The following is a 23,607-nucleotide window of genomic DNA, read 5'->3' as shown; positions in this document are numbered from 1 at the left end:
GAAATAAATGAAGGTAAAATTTTTTTACCTGGACAATATTCAAGGTGAATTCAAAATCATATACGTTTGTCAATCCAACGAAGAGGAATCCCAATTATTGTTAATTAACTTCGGGATGATTAGTCAATCACGGTCAGAACGGTAACTTTTTTGAAACAAATTAAGATAAAATTTTTTTACATAGACAATATTCAAGGTGAATTTTAAGTCATATGGGTTTGTGAATCCAACGAGGAGGAACCCCACTTATTGTTAACTAACTTCGGGATGGTCAGTCAATCACGAACCACCATACGGTATTGTTCTATAGAATTATAGTGCTTAAAGAAGAGGAGAAGGTACGTCCGAAAATATTACCGCAGATTTTCTCTTTTTCTTATATATCCTTATAGGGCTTTCTCCGTTAGTCCGTGCAGGAATAAAAATTCGAATTTTTGATTCTATTCAAATTTTTATGGGTGTTTACACCTAATAAAACGATCTTTCACAATTTTCTTTGTTCACATATTCTTGAGTTATGAATTTTTAAAGTCTGTTTTTTTTTTTTTTTTAACATTCAAAACTTCTTGAAAAATTGACCAAACGAGGTGGATTTTTATTTATTTATTTTTTATACAAAAACATAGTTAATGTCAATTGTAGTCTGATGTTTTCATTTAAACTTCAAACTTCATGAATTCGAGAAGTTGGAAACTTTTTTTTTTCATGTTTATTTTTAAACATAACATTGCTTTCTTTTTAATAAATTATACCGTAGAATTTATCATGGGGTCACGTGTCGTTCAATTTTTTTTTTTCTTATTCCAATTCGAATTGATAATAACCACGTTTTTTGTAAGTTTTTTTCTTAAAGTGAAGTTATAAAAATGAATTTTCAAAGAAATAAAAACATAAAAATACCTCATTTGGTCAATTTTTCGAGAAGTTATGAATTTTTGAAAGAAAAAAAATTTGAAAATTCATATCTCAAGGATACATGGACGGAAAAGATCGAAAAAAATTGTGGAAGCTAAACTTATTAGCTGTAATCACCCATAAAAATTTTGATGGAATAAAAAATTCGAACTTTTATTCCTACACGTTCTGACAGGTAAAGCACCCGATAAATTATACTTCAATTCCACTTTGCGATCACTTGCTTCAAGTGCGCTTCGTTACACATTTCACATGTTTCCATTGATATTCACCAAGTATCTAATTCGGGATTTTCGGTTGTTTTTGTATTTTACTATCTCTGTTTCGTTTTTTTATTTTTTCTATGCAATATTTATTCATGTGCTCATATTCATATATTTTTTTTTCTCATTCACCTTCTTGAACTAGTTACTAGTCTTTTGAATAAGACTGTTAAGCTTACACAAATTAATATAACTTAATCAATTGAAACAATTATTTCTGGTTTCCCTGAATCACTGAAATGATCTCCAGGTCATATTATTTACAAAAAGTCTGTACTTTGAAACACATAGAATTATCATTTCACTGTAGGTTTTATTGAAATTCGGGATAAACTTTTACGCTGAAAATTCTTTGGCAAGCATGGATTACTGCAACCGATCAGACTTCCGATCAGATCAACTAGTCAATTGGTAAAAAAAAAAAAAATACACTTTTGTGATACGCTTTGTTGCAGTTAGGATTAGATCTGTGTTACAACATAAACGCAGTTATTAAGAATTATGCGCACGTATGACACCAAGGTGAAACCAACATCACAGGGTCAACGCGATATCGTCAAAACCTAGTTCTTATACGTACTCTGAGCCAAGGTGATCGGGGCCATTAGTTCCAGATTTGTACGCGCGAAATTTTGATAAGCTCAAGAGTTGATGGAATAAATTTAGTTTCAAAATATCATCCTTGACCTGCTGTATATACTAACCGAATGAATTAATTGTATTACATGTGTAACTCTGACAAACCTGAAAATCGCCGTCAAATTTCAGAATGACAGCAGTTGTTAGCATTAGCGGGCTTATCGTAACGTCCGCAATACTCTGCGGAATAATTAGTATTTTAATCTACCATCTGCGAAGACTAAGATTGTACAAACAGGCCTCAAAATTCAGCGGACCTCCGGTACTGCCGATTTTCGGCAATACCCTCATATTCGTCGGAAGTAACGAAGGTAATAAAAATGTGTTCGATTATATTCGTCTCTTTCGAACGATTTGAATTTTCACATTTTGAATTTTAATCAAACTACTGTAGACATCTTGAGGAAGATTATGGAGCTCGGGGATTTGTATCCTTCCCCATTTCGAGTCTGGTTTGGGCACAGATTGTTCTTAGGCGTTACTAATCCTGAGCAAATGAAGGTATAACAAGTGATTGGCTTCGATAATCGATATCGTCGTACTATGATAACGGATTTATCATTTCTTCCAGACAATCTTTCTTAGCCAAAAGACTATCGAGAAAGAAGACCTGTACAAATTTATCCGACCATGGTTAGGGACGGGATTATTTACCGCCCCCGGTAAGTTGACGTTATTATACTTGATAGCTTGACGCAACGTGCCTTACGTACAAGTTATCAAATTACTCCATAGACTCAATCGAGTCTCTTGTACGCGTCAGGAATACATAAATATGAGGATATTTTGCGGAGGGCAAATCGTGCAGTAGCGTTGATCATTCGGTCTCGTTATTTTTCTTACTCGAAATCGAGAACAATAATAATTTGCAAATTTTGGGATTCAGCGTCGAAATGGCGGGTCAAGCGGAAGCTCATAATGCCGACCTTTAACTCCCGAATCTTGGAATCGTTCGTCGAAGTCTTCGCGATCCAGTCGAAAATATTGGTTCAGCGAATGGAGGTCGAACTGGACGGGGACGAGTTCGACGTATTTGATTACGTGTCACTCTGTACGTTGGACATTATTTGTGGTAAGTTGCAATTGCTCGACTTCCGATTCATTATCCATTCGCATGTAGCTTTACATTTAAAGAATCGCGCGTTTAACTACAGAAACTGCCATGGGGGTGTCGGTGAGAGCACAAACTGAGTCCGGTTGCCGCTACGTTGAAGCTGTAAAAAGGTGTGAAGAATAATCAGTTCTATATTATTCCCTCCTTCAACCTTCCTCTGGAATTTCCCAACTATATTGTATGTGCTGCTCAATTATTTCAGTGTCTCGAAGGGCATATTCAGAAGAATATTCCACGTCTGGCTGCATCCAGATTTCATCTTTGAGCGAACACAACTTGGCAAAACTCAGAAAGAATGCGTCAAGTATTTGCACAGTCTTACCAACGAGGTATGAAGCGCGTCTATGAATACTTCAGTTGTTGTACACTACGGTATACTTATTTGTTGTTTGTCTTGTTTATCAGGTGATAAAGAAAAAAAAGGAAGCATATTTCAAAGTCAATGATAAGCCGGAAAAAGGGGCGCGTAAGTCACAACATTTAACAACTGCAGACAGCTGCATTATCGTCATCACAAACTATGATGGTCTTGTCATTTTGTAATCCATATTCCATTTTTTGTCTACAGGCAACGGGGAATATCGTAGAAAAGCCTTCCTAGACCTTCTCATGGAGTTAACTCATAATGAGGAGATATTTACGGATGACGAACTTCGTGAAGAAGTTGATACAATGATGATTGCTGTGGGTATTTCATTATGTTCAACACCATCTGCGTGTGCTTGATTGTGTTATTCGTTCTACGATTTCAGCAATTTTTCACCGATGTAATGTGCGAATTTTGGTTTTCCAGGGAAACGATACAACAGCGATAATAAATTGTTTCGTGATATTGATGCTGGCTTCTCATCCAAACGTACAGGTGTGTATTGAGATTTTTTACAGTTTCCGAAACTTTTCCATGACAATGTAACGATCATCGATGTCTTTTGCAGAACAAGGTGTACGAAGAACTCTCTGAGATTTTCGGAAATGATGATAACGACGAACGAACCGTGACACACGAAGATTTACCACGCATGGAGTACATGGAACGTGTTATAAAAGAAACTATGCGGCTATTCCCCATCGGGCCCGTTCTTGTTCGCGCAGTAACAGAAGATTTGGATATAGGTGTGGTTTAACTCTGAATTATCTTGACTTTACAAATGTTCAGACTGCAATTGCATTGTTGGTTTTAGGTGAACACACGCTACCAGCAGGAAGTTCAGTTGTTCTTGCAATCTTGTATACTCACAGAAACGAAGAGTTTTGGCCTGATCCACTGAAATTTGATCCTGACAGGTTTCTACCCGAAGAAGTTGCTAAACGACATCCTTACTGTTACTTGCCATTCAGTGCCGGGCCGCGAAATTGTCTAGGTATATTTTAAGATTACGGATTCGAAAGTGCCATCGATAATGGTCGGGAATGATAGATGATTCGATCGTGATTTCAGGTACTAAGTATGCCATGATGGCAATGAAGACACTCCTCGCGACGGTTCTACGCAGATACATCATCAAAAAAGATAATGTACAACCGATACAGGATATCAAACTGAAAGCAGACGTCATGCTGAAGCCAGTCAACCCAATTACGATAAGAATTGAGAAACGAACATCAACAATTAATTACATCTGAGACAGAACAATGGGACGATTTTGATTTCGACTTGGTTTTTAACTATACTTCAATTTACATACGACATAAAGATAGTTTTGAGCACTCGCTTTTACAGAGTTCGTTTCGACAAAAAGTGAAGGCTAATTTATTCTAGCTTATTGTACCTTTTGAGGCCTCTGGCCACCCTGGCCGCTCGGAAAAGGGGTATATTTTTGAAAAATTGATAGACTCGAAAATATGAAACAAAATACTATGTTAAAAAATAAAAAGATTTCTATTGATACTTTCGAATTTATGAATTTTTCAAAAATAACCCCTTTTCCGAGCGGCCAGGGCGGCCAGACGCCTTAAAAAATGCCAGAAATTACTCAAATGCAGTTTTCGGACGAATAATTCTGAACTTTTATTTCAATACTTTTTCTGTAGAAACGATCCTCTCCCGCCAGAATTCGTTTCTGTAGGACTGAATTCTGCAAATCGGTCGAGACGTCCATTTTATTCCGTAAGACTCGATTCTGTAGAACAATATTTCTGTAAAAACAAAACCATGTAATATTTCCTGTAAAATATTTACTCTCTAGAACTTATTTTTTGTAAGATCAGTCCTTTCCCATTTTATGTATTTTTTATTATTAGACTAATTCTTGTTAAATATATACACATACATACTTATATGTAAAATTAAAACTAATTTACCGTAAATATTTTAAAACTCAATTCTACACTTTTTGTGAATTTCATTTAACAGTTTCGGAATTCATTATTGTTGTATAACTTATAAACTATGCTTTGAATGTGGAAGACTATAGTGCACTGTTTTCCCCAGTTCTTAACCAATGGAAAGCCTGGAAAACTAGGGAAATGCAACAGTGACGTCACGCGGCAAATGTTTCAGCTTGATCCTCATGAACGACAAGTTATACGCCTGTCATTTTCACACGGTGGGTCCAACGAAGGAACTTGAGGCCCGTGGCCCAAATCGAATGTGAGAAGATCTAAAAAAGAAAACTAGAGAAGGTCAATTTCTGAATTGTGAGACATCTGGCGGAGCGTAGTAGAGTAAAGACTGCAGATCCGCTCGCTAGGTTCTAGCGGTTCTAGCTGAATCACTCACATTTTCTACAACTTGAGCTACAGCAACGCTACAGCAGCTTTGAGCTGACTCCCTGACCCTGCAGTTACTGCCAGCAGGGCAGCGCGTAGTCCAGTCGGCGTAGTGTGAGTAACGTGGTGTGCAATCACTGGACATTACTGCCGGTGTCTGTCGGCGTGGTGGGAGTACAGGACGACAAAACCTACATCATGATTATGGTGTTAAACTGATTGTCGCTGGCGGACGCCGATGAAGCGACGGAAAGTCGATCAAGTGACAGTGCATAAATTAGGATCTTCTGAAAAGTGTTTTAATTGGTAATTTGGGGTAAAGTTTCAGCAACTAATCAAGTAAATCGTCAACGAGGCGAAAACCGTTTCCGACTTAGTTCCAATTCAATTTCAAAGGAAAGAAAGTCATCCGAACTTGCGTGCTAAGTAAAATGGCGACCGAAGGTTCGACGACGACTCCCATGAAGCTTTACTCGAGGGCGGAAGTTGCCAAGCACAATCACAGCGAAGACACTTGGATCATTATCCATAATAAAGTTTACGATGTAACCGCCTTTCTCAACGAGGTACCAATTTACACTACATTCAATATACCGCATCAACAATCGTGACTGTCTGTCACCTGTTCGCTGCATGCAGCAGACTACTTGTTGCTATTATTGAATGAATACAATAATCATATAATGTTCTATGGAAAATTCAGCACCCTGGTGGCGAAGAGGTGCTCTTAGAACAAGCTGGAATTGATGGTTCTGAACCCTTTGAAGATGTCGGGCATTCTAGTGATGCTAGACAAATGATGGAACCATTCAAAATAGGAGAACTTATCGAAGTGAGTGTCAGGATTTTTGTTAATCGACTTGTATGTACACTGCAACAATTCCCTTGAATTAGATAGATCGCTTGTGTTTCCCAAATTATCATCACTGACCATTCTATTTTATTTTTTCTCATATTATTGTGTTCCTCCGAGCTTCTCACTGTTAGACTAAACAGGCTCAATAATTTTCCATTAACTTTCAGGAGGACAGAACAAAATCAGAGGAAAAGAAGACCACAGATTGGTCGAATGGAAAGAGTGAAGATGATGAATCTAGGTACATGTCTAAAAATTTCATGATTTTAAGGAAATTCAAAATTGTAGATGTTACTTCTGGTAACTCAGATTCATTTCGATACCTTTAAACAGCAATCTTTTAAAATTCTATCGATACGCACAAAGACTTGTACTCAATGGATTGAATTTGAAATTACAGTGGTTCCTGGCGTTCGTGGCTAATTCCTGTAGCGCTTGGAGTGTTAGCAACTCTTGTGTATCGCTACTTCATCAATCCGTACTAAAAAGGACCATTCCTGTGCTCTTTGGTACTTTTTAAGTAACTGTTGTTAATGGAGGAATTGTTATTCAAGAGATCGGCTTGGGTGCCTGCAGTACACTCTTTGGCATCTGATAATTATATACAAATTGTAAGTGGCTGATGTGCTCGTATGTATTCAAAATAATCACGTCTATTTCAGACTAGTTGAATTTATGTTATTGTATGTACTATTACAGTGGAATCGTTTATAATTGAATTTATAAAATTAACCTTGTATCATGTATTGCGTTTATGATGGGCTATAAACTTATTTTATATAGTGATACTCTATCTGACGACATGGCGATCTTCCTGTTCCTAAAATCAATGTAACTAAATAAGTGTGACTCTCGCAGGTATAACTTGGTAAGAAAATAATGAAAAATCAAATGCACCTGTACAGCTTGGAACAGTTAATTTCAAATTCATAGAGTATAATTTATGCCTGACGTATAAATCGTTAAAATTTTCAATAACTTTCAATATGGAAATTAGTAACTCAAAACTGACTATAGTGGACGTCATTGCACACTGTCTTGAATAATCATAATTGACAACTGAACTTTGATACTCCCCGTCCTTCGGAAGACCTGCATAAGCGATTTCTCGTATATGGAATAAATTATTTTGTGTCCGTGAAGTGTAAGTACGTATCATGTACAACGTACGAAAGGCGAACATACATCCGTATAACATTTATAGTATGATCGGAGTAATAAACTGCGTCACGATAGATGTACCGATAAAAGACGAGACGTATAAACTATTGACCAAAAAAAAAAAAAAACCTTTCAGTCAATAGGTACTGTAAAATAGCAGTGCTCACAATTGTTAATTTATATACGATTCGCAAATAGAATTTAACAAGGTTTCGTAAGTAGAGGATTGGCTTCACGCGTTTATAAACGTATATGCAGCAGGCCGCTAATTGATTGCATTAATCGACGAATGGCCGGTTTGGCGAGTACAGTATTGTGTACATCACACGAGGATATCGCGACGACTTGAATGGCTAGGCGGGAGCAGCGGGGTTGGCGGCGGATCGACTCTGGTGACGGAAATTCTATCGAGCGACGTCGAGCGCCGGCGTGCCGCGGGTCGCACGCCCCAGTCCACCCCAGTCCATCAAGTCAGACTTGCTTGGACTTGCTCGGGCCACTGACAGTACTCGACGGGCTTCAGGCACGTTCGTACTACCGCTTATCACACTTGTGCTGTGAATCAAAGAATCGCGCCCCACGTCAGCTGCGCATTTCGTCGTGCCGAGAAGACGGGGAAAGCTCAAAGGAAAGTTTCGGCAGTAAGACAGGCAGGCAAGCGAAGGAAGTGGTAGTTTTGAAAAGCCGTCGAAGTGTCATGAGAGGCGGTTTCACGATCCGCCCTTCCTCATCGTCCCTTCTGGAGTCATGTATGTCGCGCCCTTTAAACGAGGTAAAAAAATTTTTTTACAAATTTTTATTAACTCCAGCTATTTCATCCCTTCCACGCAACTACCACTATGTACTGTTGTCTGTTCTGGTTTCACCGTGGCGGTTATCATCAGTTGAGCTTTTACATGTTCCCAAATCGAACACGTGCCCATCGTTTCCTTATTATATCCTTTCAACATGAACGTAGTGCTAGGCTCGTTTGTTATGTAAAGTACTCAAGTGGTACCTTTTCCTAAATATGCACAACGGTGGTTGTTTTACCGGCAATAAACACACGCTGTCAAGGATAAGGGTACCGACATACAACTATTTCGATGGGATATCCCCTAGAAAAAATGCAAGAGCACGAAATTGTAAATGAGTTAATAAAGACAGTAGTTGATGGTAACGTTTATGATTGACAATTAGTTGATCACAGGCTATTTCGGATCCGCATTAAACTTGACTTATTCACATGTTGTACGTATACTAAAATAATCGGCGTAGCTCGATATCGTATTTTATCCAGTGTGCTGTTACAATCTCTGTATCACCGCTCTTGAGGAGGTTCACGTGTACTACAGCACACTTGCCAATTGCGCGAGTGAGTAATATGACCCAGCGGCATTTGAGGACATTGCATGACGGAGTTACGTGTAATACAATAAGTTACATATCGTCTAGACAAAAAATAAGTCCAGAAGTAATCGGGATTCAGGACCAAATATCCGGTGCACGACATCGAGTGTGAAAGTATAGAATGAGTCTCCATTAGACTTATAATAGCGTTAATTCGAACGTAAATCGTCCAGCGAAGACTTTTCTATCATTAATAGCTCGAAGCTCATGGAAAGCGTTAACAATTGCCTTTTACCAGTATAACGGTGGATGTAATCGAGATGTAATGCTTTAAAGACCAATCGATTCAATCAGGAAAGAAAATTTGATGTGCGTTTAAACGATCCCGCGTAGACAAAACAGTAGTGACTTGCGACACTATTAAGAGCTTTCGGACAGATGCCAGTTTACAAAGTCTCGTAATTTGGTATGTGTGACTTCTCGATCCAAAAATACGCTTCGGACGATTCCGCATTTCTTTCGCGCAGCATATTTCTCCGCGCAATTAATTTTTACCCCGGTATTGCTGTTTCGAACCAAATGAGAAATGAATAAAATTTACGCAATCGGATCCATTCGAAACAAATTAATAACGACAACGACGTGCGTTGGTAGTAACCGCTTTAGGTGATAAAAATTGTATTTACAAAAAAGAGCAGCTATAATAACACTTGCCCGAGTATCAAAATTGTTATTTTTATATAACGCAGTTGTTGAATGAAATCGGGTCAAGAAATTTAGAGTGCAACATTTAAAGTAAGTTCCATTGATTTAAGTGCATGAGGAGCAGATGTTCAATCATGACTACATACTTCTATGTCGAGACGGTATTTAAATATTGATTTGTATCCCATATGTCTGACACGAGAAACTTTTAACACGTTAAAATATATGAACCCGTTAAACGTCAAAGGTATTTTTCATCGTGATCTTGATGGTTCATCTTGAGAAAGTCGTAACGATGAATAGTTGCATCGTTAAAATTTGGCACGCCCGCCAACATGTGACATTCGAGATTTCATAGGTCGTAAATAATCGGCGGTTTTTTAACGCGGGAACAAAACGTTAACAAAGTTGCGATGGATGTCGAAATTGGTGCTGATAACAGTCTGGAGAAACCCTTCGGTCAAATCAGCATGGACGCGCGGACTTATACGGAATCGATCGGTCGGTTAGCGAAAGGTCACCTTAGGGTGGAACTCGACCTTGAGTTTCACGTTTCGATTCCGCCGGCGTTTCGAGAAAATGAGAAGGGATGGAAATGAGAGAGCCTGGTCACGAGGTATAACCTGGCCAGGGTCCACAAGCTATTTTCGTCACTTCAACGACTTAATAATATGTATAATATATATAACTGGCAACCTTCTTATGCATGTTCGTCGCGGTCTCATTGTTGTCCAGTGATCAGTTCAGACTGCGAAGGGATGCGAAACAAGCTGTTCAACGTGTTAACTGCATGCCGTCGTCAATATTCGAGTACTATAACATTTACTACTTTTTTATTACGGTGATATGAATACGCATGTGAATATTGTATGTCCTATACGTATTTCAGTGGTTAACGAGTATTGTGCTGAAACTTGAAACATTGGGGATTATTCGATTTTGCAACAGCTTCTGAGAGGTGGAGCATCTTGTTTGAGAACACATATACAGTACAGTTTGGAATCCTACCAACTACTTCAAATTCCAATCAAATCAAATCTCATTTCGATCGGATTTTTCCCCCGTGCTTTCGGTATTCATTAATTTGCAATCCTGACAGTGCGATACCCAAATTCCAAATATGAAAATGATATTTCCTACTAAAATTTTACGTTTAAATGTGTCAACGTTATATCGATTAGTGTAATTTTAGTGAATAAAAATGATCATATACGATTGCACACGGCACACATGAGGTAATATAAGTATATGATCAATACGCAGCACACGTGCGAGGTATATAGTATAGAACATTTAAATTAATATGACACACTTACATTTCAAATTGTGAAATTCACGACAGGAGATAGAAACCGATTAAAATTAAATCGGATACAATTGGAACAATTGGTAGAGCTATGCAGAGCTTTGGCTTATCGATAGAGAATCAATCGTGACTACATCATCACCTCACATTGAAGTGAGGAATTCGCTTTAGCGCATTTTCTGAAAGTTATAACGATGTTAAAATCGGTCGATCGTTTCTCAATTATTCATTTCTAATACGATGAAGCCGTAATACATATGAAGAAGCCAGCGAGGTATGACAAATACTTGATATCGGCAACCATGCACAACTGAATGGCTTCCCCGAATCATCAGTGAGGAACGAATTATTCGAGAAACCGATAAACACCGTATAAAAATCGGCAGCTTCGATTTACTTAAGCACACATTAATCTGACGCGGTGTCATATCTATGATTGCAGCTGCAGCAGGGCATGATCCGCAGACGGGCAATACAACACAGCAACAGTTGCAGCAACAGGGAAACGGAAGATCATGGCCGGAAGGAGGAGCAGAAATGGGGGGGTCAAGAATCGGCAACGGGTGGGAAGGGAGGCCGCAGCTCCAACAACAACAGCAACAACAGCAACAAGGCACGGGGAGTGGTATGGGGGATGACGAAGACGGGGGTGGAGGGGGCGGAGGGGTGGAGGGGGCGGACGCAGCGGAGAACAACGCTGTTCACCTCAAGAGACGGGTGGGACTCGTCAGTGGGGTGGCTCTAATCGTCGGCACTATGATTGGTTCGGGGATTTTCGTTTCGCCGTCGGGTCTCCTGGTGAGGACCGGTAGCATCGGCGTGAGCTTCCTGGTGTGGACAGCATGCGGTATTCTAAGTCTCTGTGGGGCTTTAGCTTACGCCGAGCTGGGGACGATGAATACCAGCTCGGGGGCGGAGTACGCGTACTTCATGGACGCCTTCGGGGCGCCCCCGGCTTTCCTCTTCTCATGGGTATCGACCCTTGTTCTAAAACCCTCTCAGATGGCAATTATTTGTTTATCATTCGCCCAGTACGCGGTGGAGGCTTTTGTCGCCGAGTGTAATCCCCCGGAGGAAGTCGTCAAGCTAGTTGCTCTCTTGGCCATCGTTGTCATTCTCCTCGTTAATTGCTACAGCGTTAATCTTGCCACCGGTGTTCAAAACGCCTTTACGGCTGCTAAACTGATCGCCATTCTTGTAGTCATCGCTGGCGGATCGTACAAGCTGATACAGGGCAATACTCAGCACCTTAGAGGGGCTTTCGATACTGCCGAAACAACAGTCAACTTTGGAAGGCTTGCGACTGCATTCTATACTGGACTCTGGGCGTACGATGGTTGGAACAATCTCAATTATGTCACGGAGGAGATTAAGGACCCTTCGAGGAATTTGCCACGATCGATCATGATCGGCATTCCTTTAGTCACACTCTGTTACGCCCTCATCAACATCTCTTACTTAGCAGTCATGTCACCGTCTGAAATGATTGAGAGCGAAGCCGTTGCTGTGGTATGTTGACTTTTATCTAACTTCCTGCAATAAGTTATGCGATAATTAATTTCGCACAAGTCCTAATATACCTGACGGTGTTACAGACGTTTGGTAATCGAATTTTGGGCGTCATGGCGTGGCTAATGCCGTTATCTGTCGCCGTAAGTACTTTCGGGTCAGCCAATGGGACTTTATTTGCTGCAGGACGACTTTGCTTTGCCGCATCTAGAGAAGGTCATCTACTTGATTGCCTGAGCTATGTTCATGTCCGACGTTTTACTCCGGCTCCAGGTCTTATTTTTCACTCTCTTGTTGCAGGTACGTTTGAATAAAGACAATACATAAAAACCGTTTGCCATAAGTCAGACACTTTGGATCATGAGGTTGAAGTCAGTAACGTTATTCTATCGAAACATATTAGGGTAGAGTTCTCATTTCGCAAATTTAGCGAAGTATGAAAACTTAACTCGTTTAGTCATTACAAAAACTGAAAAATAGTGATTTTCTCCCTATTGTTTCATTACGTTAACGTTCCTAACTTCAACTTCGTTTTGGATCGAACCACCATAATGCATATGTTTCAAACATATTCCGAGTGGATCTCAAACGACTTATTTGCAACTTTACAGGTGCGATGGTTTTGTCTGGCAGTATAGACTCCCTGATTGACTTTTTCTCCTTTACTGCCTGGATATTCTACGGCGGGTCAATGGTAGCATTACTGGTCATGCGGAAAACCAGGCCTGATCATCCACGTCCATACAAATGCCCCTTGCCGATACCAATACTGGTACTCGGTATCTCTGCGTACCTGATAGTCGCCCCAATCATTGATAAACCGCAAATTGAATATTTGTACGCCGCTACTTTTATAGCCGCTGGAATGCTATTTTACCTACCATTTGTCAAGTATGGTTACGTTCCGAAATTTATGGGTAAGAATCTCTCACATATAACATAATCTAGTAAGCTTACAATTAGTAATTGGAGCAATCAATGATTTTGAAATTGCGTGATTTTATCGGTACACATCTACATAATGGTAACCGAAAATTCAATTTTTGCAGAAGGTGTAAATGCTTTTCTACAAATGTTGCTCGAGGTAGCACCAACTGCAGCTGCCTTTGATTGATACGCAGTTAAATGAACCAGTTTTCTAGGTACCGAATCATTCCGTTGTGGAACTGAAAACTGGTTTCATAAAATATATACACACACACACACACACATATAGATTCTGCTATACAGATAAATAGTGGAATCTTGGAAAGAATCTTTTGCAATGGTTTCGCTGAAAGGATCCGTACGTATATATATATAACCAGATTAAAATATTATTTTATTACTCGTTGTACTTGAAATAGTATACACGTGATACTATATTTGTTAGAAATAGCAATGAACGATGTAATGAAACAATAAAAAAAACAAGACAACAATAACATGAACCGATTTCTTAAAAATGTCTTTTGTTATTTGTGATGGTGGCTCGAGTCTTTGTAACTACTCCGTAACTGTTCAAAAGACCATCCCGTCTTCTAGATTTCTTAACGAAACGTTGTTTAGCCACATTCTTCCCAAGTCCTGACATGTGCTCCTCTTTCTGTGCTCGTTCCTTTAATTTTTGCCTCTCTAGCTTCAGTTCCTTATAGTTCTTTCCCTTCTTTTTTGGTGGCTTAGCACCCAGTTTCACCGCCAGAGCTATTTTTGCCTCTTCTCCCTTTGCTCCATCGAAACCAGACATTCCAAATTTGATTACATCAAACCTTGCCCTTTTCATCTGTATGTCTTGTTGCCGTTTGACATCACTTTGACGGGTCCCCTTCGCATTATTCGTCGGAACGACTACATTCAGATCATTCTTAGCACGTTTGTCTGTGTTCGGTTTAACCTCACTTGACTTGCGATTCTTCTTTGGCGCCGTGTATGACACAGAAATAAAATCCTTGTTGGCATTCCTTTTCAAAGTCGCACTTCGCGTCACTATGAACTCGTCCATCGCCTCATTTATTATTATCGTTGACACTCGGTCGAATACTGTTTTCAACGCCTTGGCAGTTGGCGTCACACAATACGATGTATGGAAGTTGTGACGGTGTGACAATCGCCATGCCTGCCAATCACATTGTGCTTTTTGAAAGAAATTCCCTACTTTATCCTTATTTGGGGCCAATCAGATAACAGATCCAATGACATACACAAGTGTATAGTCAAAATTCGAGAATCCGACATTCCGGCCGATGGAGAGTGTAGAATAAATCGAATATACCTTATCAAATACTAATTCTTCGTTGACGTTGTCAGTGAAATTGCGAGTGGGATAAAATAAAAAAAAGTAATTACAGTTGTGGAGAATTCGTGTTGCTTGCGAATTGCAAAAAGATTCATTTTCATCAAAGGAATCGACAATTTTACTCTATCGTTATCTACCGGAATTGGGTTTCGGTTAGATAACCTCAACAATAGTGATTATGAACTTTGCTGACAAGTGTTAGATATCTGCTGTGCAAATACTCACGTTATACATACGGCCGCTTATCAAGTCCTAGACTTCTATTGAATATTTGATATTTTTCACACCGTAACTTGTGTGGATGAATGATACTATGAATCTATTACCATTAGAAACTTGTGCGAAACTTCCTCTATCTATCAAAGAGCTAGATGAAGTTACCGATAAGGCCAAAGATTGGTTGCTTATGCATGGTAAGTAATATAGCCGGTTTTACTGATTTCAGTGAAACATGTCAAGTTATACTTAATTATTTTCATTACACTATCGGTCAATTTATTACATTCTTTCTTCGTATTTTGCATGAATACTTCAACATTTCAATCTTCATTACATGTGTTTCACTAATATTATTATATATTTCAGGAGCTTGCATGAGATGCAGAGAGCATTTGAATAAGGACGAGGTGTGTTTTGCTCCCTTTATATTATTGCCATCCTCTTTTCCACGTAAGGAATTTGAAAAAGCCCAAAATGTACAAACAATACTTAATGAATTGACGCACCGGGTCGCCCATGATCATAACTTCATCACAGAAACCTTGAAAAGGTAAGCATTCAGCCAAATTTATGCATTGTACTTTAGTAAGGTATATACTTTTTACAATTAGATAAACTGTGTAAAATTTTATAGAAAATAAACAGCAATTTTTATATGATTTCAGTTATCCAGTGTAATTCAAATAGCATAAGTAATACATAGTCGAGTATATTTTGGTACCTTTCATTATTGTTTGTAACTATTTTTCAGCACAGTTGAAGTTGACGATTTCACAGCCCGATTGTTTGGTATCTATGAAATTGTGCATGCCGAAGGCTTCAAGCAGGTAATAACAGATCATATGCTTGACACACCTAAATGTATTATAGATCTTAGTAGCGGTTACAATGGCAAGCACCTTTTATTTTGCATATGCAGCGTGTAGGACAAAAAAGAATTAACAATTTATTGACCTTATTACAGAGTATCAGTTTAGGATTACTGCGTTCAGATTACTTGCTGCATAATCTACATGAAACCAATATAATGCAAGTTGAAATGAATACTATAGCTTCAAGCTTTGCTGGCATAGCAACTACTATCACACGTTATCACAGGTATGGTCCACCGAATACCTGATGTTTACAGGGGAAGGGGAAAGTATGATACTTGGGAGGAAATAAGATATTGTTTAATCGTTGAAGAATCTGTACATTATTGAAGCTAATATTTTTGTACAAACTTTGCAGATATATTTTGAAAGAATTGGAATGTGAAGAAAAATTGAAAAATGTAAGTGTTGTTCGATTCATTCGGCGTATCATGAGACAACAACTGAAAAATTCTGAAATTAAGGGTACAGCTAATTCTTACTATTTTTAGATTCCTGAAAACAATGCACTTCCTGGTCTTTGCGAAGGTTTGATTGAGGCGTGGAAATTATACAATAATAAACAGTAGGTATAAATTGTGATGATAAAAGTATGACAAGATTTGTCAAAAGTATTATTGCATCACTTAACAGAGTTCCAAATTTTCAGTTGAAATATTCCAGACTTTAAAAATGATTACAAAAAATTATCTCCATATGTGACTTTTTAATCTTTACAGAGCAGTTATATTATTCATCGTTGAAGACATAACGATTAATATATGTGACCAAAGGTTTCATGAATTTGAAATTCGCGAGAAGAATCCGTTTATCAAAGTTATTCGAAAATCTTTAGGACAAGTAGCTGCTCAAGGACACCTTAATCAAAATCAAGAGTTAATTATGTAAGTAATTATTTTCGTAAATCCATGACACTAGAGTATTTGAGTTGATTACTCATCGCTGCTTAGATTCAGTCTACTCTCTTTTTACTATGTGATGTTCTTTTCTTCTAGTGGAAATTTTACAGTAGCTGTAGTGTATTTTCGTTCCGGTTATGAACCAGCACAATATCCTACAGAACATGAGTGGTCTACTCGATTGATGATAGAAAGATCGTCAGCCATTAAATGTCCTTCAATCCAATATCATCTAGCTGGAACAAAAAAGGTACATTGTATATGATTTAGAATATCAGTTTTACAAGTAGGTTTGCTTGACAAACTCATTCGCTCCGTAATTACTATTTCTTTTTCAATGTAATACAATTGTGCTCCACTCTGACCTGCTCTTTCGCCAATATTATAGATACAAGTTGAACTTTCGTTTGATTGTTCGAGTTTTTGACTTACAGGTTCAACAGGCATTAGCTGTAAAAGGTACTATTGAAAGATATTTCGAAGATAGGAGTATAGTGGAAAAGATAAGAACTATATTCACTGGACTTTATTCATTAGATTTCGTAAGTAACGCCGCTATCTTTCGCTCAAACTTCACTGAAAAATGAATCCAACGAAATCTATGAATATTTGTATTCAATAGGACGAAAACGGGGAAGGAGAAAAGGCAGTAGCAATGGCTCTGAAAGAACCAGGAAGATTTGTGTTGAAGCCGCAACGAGAGGGGGGAGGAAATAATATATACGGGGAAGATGTGCTCACACAACTGAAAGCTATGAGAGATTCTAAAGAACGTACAGCATGGATACTTATGGATCGCATCCATCCACCTATGCAGGAAAATTATTTAATTCGCCCAGGGAATAGAGATGAGCTTAAAATGCAAAACCTTGTGTCTGAACTTGGGATTTACGGAGTTATTCTTGGGTGTGTATGAATGGAAAGAAATGAAGCAGTGAAGAAAACTTTTTGCAAAATAATTAGAGCAGAATAATTGTTATGAGGCTATAAATGATTTAATTTTGATAAGGAATTTGAATTGCAGGGATTCAAACGAAGTAAAAATTAACAAACAAGTCGGCCATGTTCTGCGAACAAAACCAGCGAGTGCAGATGAAGGAGGGATTGTTGCAGGTGCAGGAGCTCTTGACAGCCCTTACCTTGTGCAATGAAATATTGTAAAATGTTTAAACTCTTATTAGAACGCAACAGTTTTTAATAAACGCACGGAACAAAAAAAAAAAACGCAAATCGGAAAAGGAATAGAAACAGTCAAACTTTGCATTGAACTCAGTGATATGTGTATATCAGTTTCAGTCACATTTGCACAAAGAAGGAGCTGATTTGAATAAGATTCAATTGAATGATCAAATTCGCATTCAAGTAGTTCTTCGAAATATTTGTGAATAACGCTATTTAGTTAAATAATCTCTTTATTACGAGCCATTCATTGTTTTCATTGCACTTAAAAATGTAGATAACACTGTTATTACTATTATTGTTGTTGTTATTGTTATTACCGTTGGTAATTGGTAACGTACCACATAGTTATTTGCGCACAAGAAATTAAATCCATTCACGTTTATAAAATAAACAGGGAATTAGCTGTTAAAATACAAATGCATATTTTTCGAAAATTGATGATATATCTGTATTTTTATAAATTAAATGATACTTATCCACGGGACATGCGAAAAATGAATTTTATCCGTGTGTCTCGGTTATATGAATACGTTATATATATATGTGTACTGTAAGTCGATTCGCTTTTCAAAAATTTCAGATTTTTCTACGAGCACATGCAAGAAATCCTTACGTCTGGTCTAGCAGAAGCCTCAAAAAGATGTTTCTCGAAAAATCGTTTTCACACACCCCAAAACTGGTGTTTCATTGCTGAATCTTTTCGAGGTTTCTTTTTAGGTCAGATACAAGCAGTTTCTGCGTGCACCCGTAGAAAAATCAAATTTTTTCAAAATGTGATACACCCTGATGTATAGGTTTAAGTAGTAGAGTTTTATTTTTTGCCTATTGTAAAAAAAAACTTCTGAATTTATTTCAAGGAACCCTAGTTCAACGTGACCTATCCATGGATTCAATTAAAAACGACTTTTTTGTTTGTTCTTTCTGTTGTCGACACAAAAAAATGCAAGTTTGAAAAAGGAAAGTTGAGGATATTCAACATCTATAATTCAGTAATTGGACACGGATGTTCCATAAAATCTTATGAAAAACATAAAGTGTTACCTGAGTTCGTACTGCGAGTAGAAAATAAAAATGAAAATATCGTGAATGCCATGGAAAGGTTGATTGGACAGGTGAAATTCCCTACGCATGCATTTACATTGGTATTCACGAACAGTCGATGAATACGATAAATTTTGCTATGTTGCTTATGTTATAAAAATAAGGGTGGGTAAAAATATGATGTTTTATGTTTTTGAGCCATTATTTCGTGATAAAATATAAAAAAATTCTGGAAGTCATCGTATACCATTTGAAGTTGAACTTTAACCTTGAACAACTTTTAAACGAGTCAACTTGGCAAAAAATCACATATGACCTTTTTTGTAGATAGTTCAATTTCCTATAAGAATATGTATTGATTTCTACAACTTGCTCATTCGTTAGAACGCAATAAAATTGCCAAATGAACAAAAAAAAATCCCGTGTTATTTCAATGGGAAATCAGACATTGCGATGAGGCACCTCTTAATATTAATATTCAGAGCTCAAACTTTCACAGAATTTGCTTTTCATCATCTAGAACGATATTTTTACGCTAACTAAAGAAAAAATTCTTTTTCTCTTGGACCATTCTAATGTGTACACTCTTGGTGTTTGTTATGGTTGATGACTTAATATTGATATTTAATTGGCAGGAATAAAGTGAAATATATATTTACGAATTGCTGCCAATCAATATTAATCTTTCCCCTTTGAAATTGTAGGCATGTAAAAATTTTCGCAAAAGGTGAGAAACGTAATTTTTTACTATTGTGAAGCTTAATTTGTAGTCTCTTTGATCAGAAATGAGGAATTGAATGAAATTGGAATGCTTGGAGTGAAGAAATAGTACATTTTTTTCGACCCCTTTGAAAACGCGTTGTTCATGTCTAGCATGCATGAATTAGCGCGTTTTAGGCCAATTCGGAAACGGGCAGACAAGGACTTTCCGCTTTCCATTCTAGCTTTATGTTTTGCATGTGGGAAGCATATTAAAAATTTTCATTGATATTTTCGCTACATAATTTTGTTGATTATGCTTCCTGTATACTGGGTGTTTGAAAAAAATTCGTTTATCACCCCCTTTTTTGTTGTAAAAAAAATCTCACTTTCTCGCGAAGTGTTGACCGAAGTAATTATACTCGTATGATCGAACCATTGCGAATTAAGTAGTAGAAAACACAATATAATGAAAATATCTCGTTTTTGAGTCTGAATTATCATTCAAATTATCAACTAAATATTTATTTCATCTGGCTCTCTATGTGTTTCAGTGATATATTATTTCGAATATTATGGCATTTCAACCATTTTAATATGATAAAAATTTTCGACTCTTTGTACTTTGATTTTCTGCCTAAGGCTCTAATCCAAAGAGGATTAGATCTTTGCTCCAAACGAAGTTTCAAACCTGTTCGTACAAATCAGGTGTGTACTTCAAAAGGATCAGCTGCAAGTGCAAAAAAATCCCTAGTAGTGAGATAGAGCTCACCGAAAACGCTGTTGAGGATGAGAGACACAAAACTGCTGTCAGCACTGCTGCAAAAATGACAGGCCAATTCTCTATATAAATAGGTTCTAAAAACAATTTTGCCGGCTTGAGTCTCTGGGAGACATGTACAGGACAAACTTGTTTTAAACAGTCGTAAATAGGATAAATTTGTTCTACTCACTACAAACAGTCGTTTTTAATATTTTCATTACTCATCACATGTGTACTTTTTTATGGGGGGGATAGAACTTCCTCATTTAAAAAAAAATTACCATAACTCATCTGATGTAAATAACCGACGTATACGGATTATGTGGACCTAATATCAAAGTGACAATGAATATTAGAACGTTTTTGAAAATCAGTATTTGTTTATTATGCTTTCATTTCGGGGAGTGTTTTTTCCCACTAATCCCTGTCGCAGTAGGTGGTATTGCCAGTGGAATAGCAGGCTTAGGTTATATGTCATTGTGCCGTTTCAAGGAGTGCTGCACAGATGAGTACATTCCAGCTGATTTTACTTGTGAGTATCTTTTGTTCATTTGGCAGATTTCCTTCTTTGCGTCTCTTTTCTTTTTTTTTTTTTTTTTCTAAATAAATTCAAGTTGCGCAAATGGTTACTATATATACCAGACTTCGATAAGAATCGGACTGTTCATATCCTTGTGCCGCAATCGAGCAATCAAATTCATTGAGTCACATCTGGTCTTTCTTCTCTGTTGCAACACAGAACTATTCTCATGAGTAATAAAAATTAACTGCTCGACGATCCAGAATTTAAGACCAATCGAATGAAAAAGATAAAATTCCGTTGTTTCCTTTGCAGTGCTTGATACTACACTGAAGAATAAACTCTACGGGCAACATTTGGCACATGAAACTGTGCTGCACGCATTGAAAGGTCATTTCGAAGTTACAAATCCAAAGAAGGCATTGGCTATGAGTTTTCACGGTTTACCTGGAAGTGGTAAAAACTACATGGCAAATTTCATCGTTGACGCACTGTATAAAAATGGTGCCGACAGTAAATACGTTCATTTTTATAAAGGACGCCTTCATTTTCCTTCCGATGGAAACGTTACTGTATATCAGGTTCGTAATTGTACTTCGATAGTCAGTTATACAAGTTACATTGGTCACAGAAATTATTCAAATAAATTACAAACTTGATCCGAATTCTGTCTTCAAGGGAGATATAATTAATATTCAACAATAATACCTGAAACGTAATTTATCATAGCGGACCCTTCGAGAGGAAATAACGAAGCATCTTCAGGTGTGCAAACGCTCAATCTTCATATTTGACGAAGTCGATAAAATACCAGAAGAGACGCTTAACATACTTGTGCCATTTTTGGACTATAATCCAAAGATCCAAAATGTAGACCCAACCGAAGCTATATTCATATTTTTGTCCAACACCGGAGGTTCTGCAATGGCACAGCACCTGATAGAGTTGTGGCAAGCTGGAAAAAAACGAGACGAGACCACTTTACAAGACTTTGAATCGTTACTTGCTATTGGTGCGTTCAATGAAAAGGGCGGTTTTCACAAAAGCGATACAATCGAAACTAGTCTCATTGATCATTATATTCCGTTTTTACCACTTGAGGAAATTCATGTAAAAAATTGTATAATTGATGCCTTTCTTAAAAGAGACGTTGACCCAGATCCTGAGATGATAAAAGAAGCTATGACACATGTCACCTTCGGACCATCTCCGCATAAGCTTTATTCAAACGCTGGTTGTAAAAGACTTGATCAAAAAGTTTCCACTATAAAACAAAAGTTCCGTTCGCGAAGAAATTTCAAACTATGATAGTTCGCAAATATTTTGTCTCAACAAATATGTGTATGCTGTCGAAGATTAATAATCTTTCTTATTCGTGAAATAATTTCGATAAAATGTTAATTCTCGAATAGTATGATACTAATATTTTTTTCCATACAAGTAATAGAGCTATGTTTGAAATCAAAATATGATTTCACTGTCATACATCGAATGTTTGAGGATACGCTATCGGTATGGTATTTTTATATTTTGTAAGACTATTATAGTGAAAAATAATGAAGCGTAATAATAACTCAATTTTAATAATATATCGAAGGTGTTAAGTGTTAATAATAAACAAACCACCAACAAATTAAGCTGTACTTAGCTTGGTTTACGAATGTGATTCCTTAACCCATCTCAACATGTGAATCCTATATAAACCAGTTTGTGTTACTGTCATGTAACAGGTACTTATACAAATACAGAATATTGAATAACGCATTGGTAAACAGAAAGTTTATTAGTATTTATTGGCACATTTTGAGAATACTTCTCAGACAATAAAAATATTTTATGTATACACGATAGTAGTTATAATGATAGTAGGTACACATACAGATAATTGTACATACATGTATACATATATATATACATATACATATATACCTATATATATACAGCTATTTAAAATTTTTTTTTTTTTATAATATTAAAATATATCGAAACCTCAGTGTAATGAAATAACATCTGCAGAGACAGAAGCTATTCTACGTATGCAAAAATAGAACTTTGACAATGCTTTATAAGTATAAAATCGAACATTTTGTTGCATAAAAAAAAGTGGGGTTTACTTTCTTACTAAAATTGCTAATGATTTACAATTTCCTATTACGTTTTTTCCCTTTTTTAAACAATGTGAATCTGATTCACAGTTGTGACTGTTTGCAAAAAATTCATAGAATACACATATTGCATAAAATTAGACGTTCTATCGACATATAAATTAGTCAATCAATTATTATTATAAATATTATACATAAATAGATAAAATGGTAGAACTGTTATCCTTAATAAACAGTAACTCTCTAAATAAAATTCTCTCGTTGTTAGTCAGAATCTTGGACACGTTTAACGTGATAGTAAACTTAAAATAACTTGCATTTCTAGTAAAATGGCATCTCATTTACACCTATTGTTTTATTACCCTATTTTGATATATACTAGCAAAAAGCTTACACCGATACAGATAAGTGCTTAATTGTAGAAGATGACTGGAATTTTGCTGAAACTTTATTAGTAATTAGTTGTGTGTCCTGATTGAAAAAATATTTAAACACCTATGAGGAAAGTATTTTTTAACAGTCTTAT

At 37.0% G+C, this 23,607-nt stretch overlaps 6 protein-coding genes across 12 annotated transcripts; 5 read left to right on the top strand and 1 right to left on the bottom strand.

The window, feature by feature from the left end:
* The first annotated feature begins 237 nt into the window (after positions 1–237).
* LOC124404622 (cytochrome P450 4C1-like) lies at positions 238–4,631 on the top strand. Its single transcript, XM_046878945.1, has 13 exons — positions 238–338; positions 1,947–2,128; positions 2,212–2,318; positions 2,389–2,479; positions 2,704–2,889; positions 2,972–3,041; positions 3,134–3,260; positions 3,337–3,397; positions 3,500–3,615; positions 3,725–3,793; positions 3,867–4,044; positions 4,113–4,297; positions 4,375–4,631. Exons 2-13 carry the CDS (start codon positions 1,948–1,950, stop codon positions 4,552–4,554), a joined length of 1,551 nt encoding a protein of 516 aa, XP_046734901.1. The 5' UTR covers positions 238–338; position 1,947; the 3' UTR covers positions 4,555–4,631.
* A 1,148-nt stretch (positions 4,632–5,779) lies between these two features.
* LOC124404621 (cytochrome b5) lies at positions 5,780–7,292 on the top strand. 3 transcript variants are annotated; one of them, XM_046878943.1, is made up of 5 exons: positions 5,780–5,956; positions 6,037–6,206; positions 6,344–6,472; positions 6,664–6,737; positions 6,897–7,292. In XM_046878943.1, exons 2-5 carry the CDS (start codon positions 6,072–6,074, stop codon positions 6,979–6,981), a joined length of 423 nt encoding a protein of 140 aa, XP_046734899.1. In that variant the 5' UTR covers positions 5,780–5,956; positions 6,037–6,071; the 3' UTR covers positions 6,982–7,292. The 3 variants fall into 3 exon arrangements, with proteins under 3 accessions (XP_046734899.1, XP_046734898.1, XP_046734900.1); XM_046878942.1 differs by having other exon boundaries at positions 6,018–6,206; XM_046878944.1 differs by lacking the exon at positions 6,664–6,737 and having other exon boundaries at positions 5,780–6,206.
* Positions 7,293–8,130: 838 nt separating this feature from the next.
* On the top strand, positions 8,131–23,551 carry LOC124404617 (b(0,+)-type amino acid transporter 1). Of its 5 annotated transcripts, XR_006929024.1 has the most exons (7): positions 10,371–10,501; positions 11,440–12,506; positions 12,593–12,806; positions 13,118–13,423; positions 13,556–13,694; positions 22,308–22,319; positions 22,872–23,551. XR_006929024.1 is itself a non-coding variant. In XM_046878935.1 (5 exons), exons 1-5 carry the CDS (start codon positions 8,405–8,407, stop codon positions 13,618–13,620), a joined length of 1,677 nt encoding a protein of 558 aa, XP_046734891.1. In that variant the 5' UTR covers positions 8,131–8,404; the 3' UTR covers positions 13,621–13,930. The 5 variants fall into 5 exon arrangements, 3 of the variants coding, with proteins under 3 accessions (XP_046734891.1, XP_046734892.1, XP_046734890.1); XR_006929023.1 differs by lacking the exon at positions 22,308–22,319 and having other exon boundaries at positions 13,556–13,693; positions 22,865–23,551; XM_046878935.1 differs by lacking the exons at positions 10,371–10,501; positions 22,308–22,319; positions 22,872–23,551 and adding an exon at positions 8,131–8,429 and having other exon boundaries at positions 13,556–13,930.
* On the bottom strand, positions 13,807–14,566 carry LOC124404620 (uncharacterized protein C1orf131). The gene has a single exon (XM_046878941.1). It carries the CDS (start codon positions 14,485–14,487, stop codon positions 13,945–13,947), a length of 543 nt encoding a protein of 180 aa, XP_046734897.1. The 5' UTR covers positions 14,488–14,566; the 3' UTR covers positions 13,807–13,944.
* LOC124404618 (glutathione synthetase-like) lies at positions 14,763–18,344 on the top strand. The gene is made up of 11 exons (XM_046878937.1): positions 14,763–15,194; positions 15,367–15,550; positions 15,752–15,827; positions 15,965–16,098; positions 16,231–16,273; positions 16,364–16,437; positions 16,592–16,756; positions 16,868–17,021; positions 17,206–17,313; positions 17,394–17,677; positions 17,796–18,344. Exons 1-11 carry the CDS (start codon positions 15,083–15,085, stop codon positions 17,920–17,922), a joined length of 1,461 nt encoding a protein of 486 aa, XP_046734893.1. The 5' UTR covers positions 14,763–15,082; the 3' UTR covers positions 17,923–18,344.
* LOC124404619 (torsin-1A-like) lies at positions 20,746–22,301 on the top strand. The gene is made up of 3 exons (XM_046878938.1): positions 20,746–20,988; positions 21,292–21,557; positions 21,706–22,301. Exons 1-3 carry the CDS (start codon positions 20,802–20,804, stop codon positions 22,282–22,284), a joined length of 1,032 nt encoding a protein of 343 aa, XP_046734894.1. The 5' UTR covers positions 20,746–20,801; the 3' UTR covers positions 22,285–22,301.
* Positions 23,552–23,607: the final 56 nt, after the last annotated feature.

This window comes from Diprion similis, chromosome 3 (genome assembly GCF_021155765.1).
Source record: "Diprion similis isolate iyDipSimi1 chromosome 3, iyDipSimi1.1, whole genome shotgun sequence".
NCBI lineage: Eukaryota > Metazoa > Arthropoda > Insecta > Hymenoptera > Diprionidae > Diprion > Diprion similis.
This window is presented reverse-complemented; position numbering and strand designations above follow the sequence as displayed.

Excerpts from the sequence above, each read along its gene's own strand:
- LOC124404622 (XM_046878945.1), top strand. The coding sequence starts at position 1,948 with ATGACAGCAGTTGTTAGCATTAGCGGGCTTATCGTAACGTCCGCAATA. Across the intron at positions 2,129-2,211 it reads ATTCGTCGGAAGTAACGAAG|ACATCTTGAGGAAGATTATG; the intron begins GTAATAAAAATG and ends AAACTACTGTAG. Across the intron at positions 2,319-2,388 it reads CTAATCCTGAGCAAATGAAG|ACAATCTTTCTTAGCCAAAA; the intron begins GTATAACAAGTG and ends CATTTCTTCCAG.
- LOC124404621 (XM_046878943.1), top strand. The coding sequence starts at position 6,072 with ATGGCGACCGAAGGTTCGACGACGACTCCCATGAAGCTTTACTCGAGG. Across the intron at positions 6,207-6,343 it reads TAACCGCCTTTCTCAACGAG|CACCCTGGTGGCGAAGAGGT; the intron begins GTACCAATTTAC and ends TGGAAAATTCAG. Across the intron at positions 6,473-6,663 it reads AAATAGGAGAACTTATCGAA|GAGGACAGAACAAAATCAGA; the intron begins GTGAGTGTCAGG and ends ATTAACTTTCAG.
- LOC124404617 (XM_046878934.1), top strand. The coding sequence starts at position 10,450 with ATGCGAAACAAGCTGTTCAACGTGTTAACTGCATGCCGTCGTCAATAT. Across the intron at positions 10,502-11,439 it reads ATGCCGTCGTCAATATTCGA|CTGCAGCAGGGCATGATCCG; the intron begins GTACTATAACAT and ends CTATGATTGCAG. Across the intron at positions 12,807-13,117 it reads TTTTCACTCTCTTGTTGCAG|GTGCGATGGTTTTGTCTGGC; the intron begins GTACGTTTGAAT and ends GCAACTTTACAG.
- LOC124404620 (XM_046878941.1), bottom strand. The coding sequence starts at position 14,487 with ATGGACGAGTTCATAGTGACGCGAAGTGCGACTTTGAAAAGGAATGCC.
- LOC124404618 (XM_046878937.1), top strand. The coding sequence starts at position 15,083 with ATGAATGATACTATGAATCTATTACCATTAGAAACTTGTGCGAAACTT. Across the intron at positions 15,551-15,751 it reads ATCACAGAAACCTTGAAAAG|CACAGTTGAAGTTGACGATT; the intron begins GTAAGCATTCAG and ends ACTATTTTTCAG. Across the intron at positions 16,438-16,591 it reads AAATTATACAATAATAAACA|AGCAGTTATATTATTCATCG; the intron begins GTAGGTATAAAT and ends TAATCTTTACAG.
- LOC124404619 (XM_046878938.1), top strand. The coding sequence starts at position 20,802 with ATGAATATTAGAACGTTTTTGAAAATCAGTATTTGTTTATTATGCTTT. Across the intron at positions 20,989-21,291 it reads CATTCCAGCTGATTTTACTT|TGCTTGATACTACACTGAAG; the intron begins GTGAGTATCTTT and ends TTTCCTTTGCAG. Across the intron at positions 21,558-21,705 it reads GAAACGTTACTGTATATCAG|CGGACCCTTCGAGAGGAAAT; the intron begins GTTCGTAATTGT and ends AATTTATCATAG.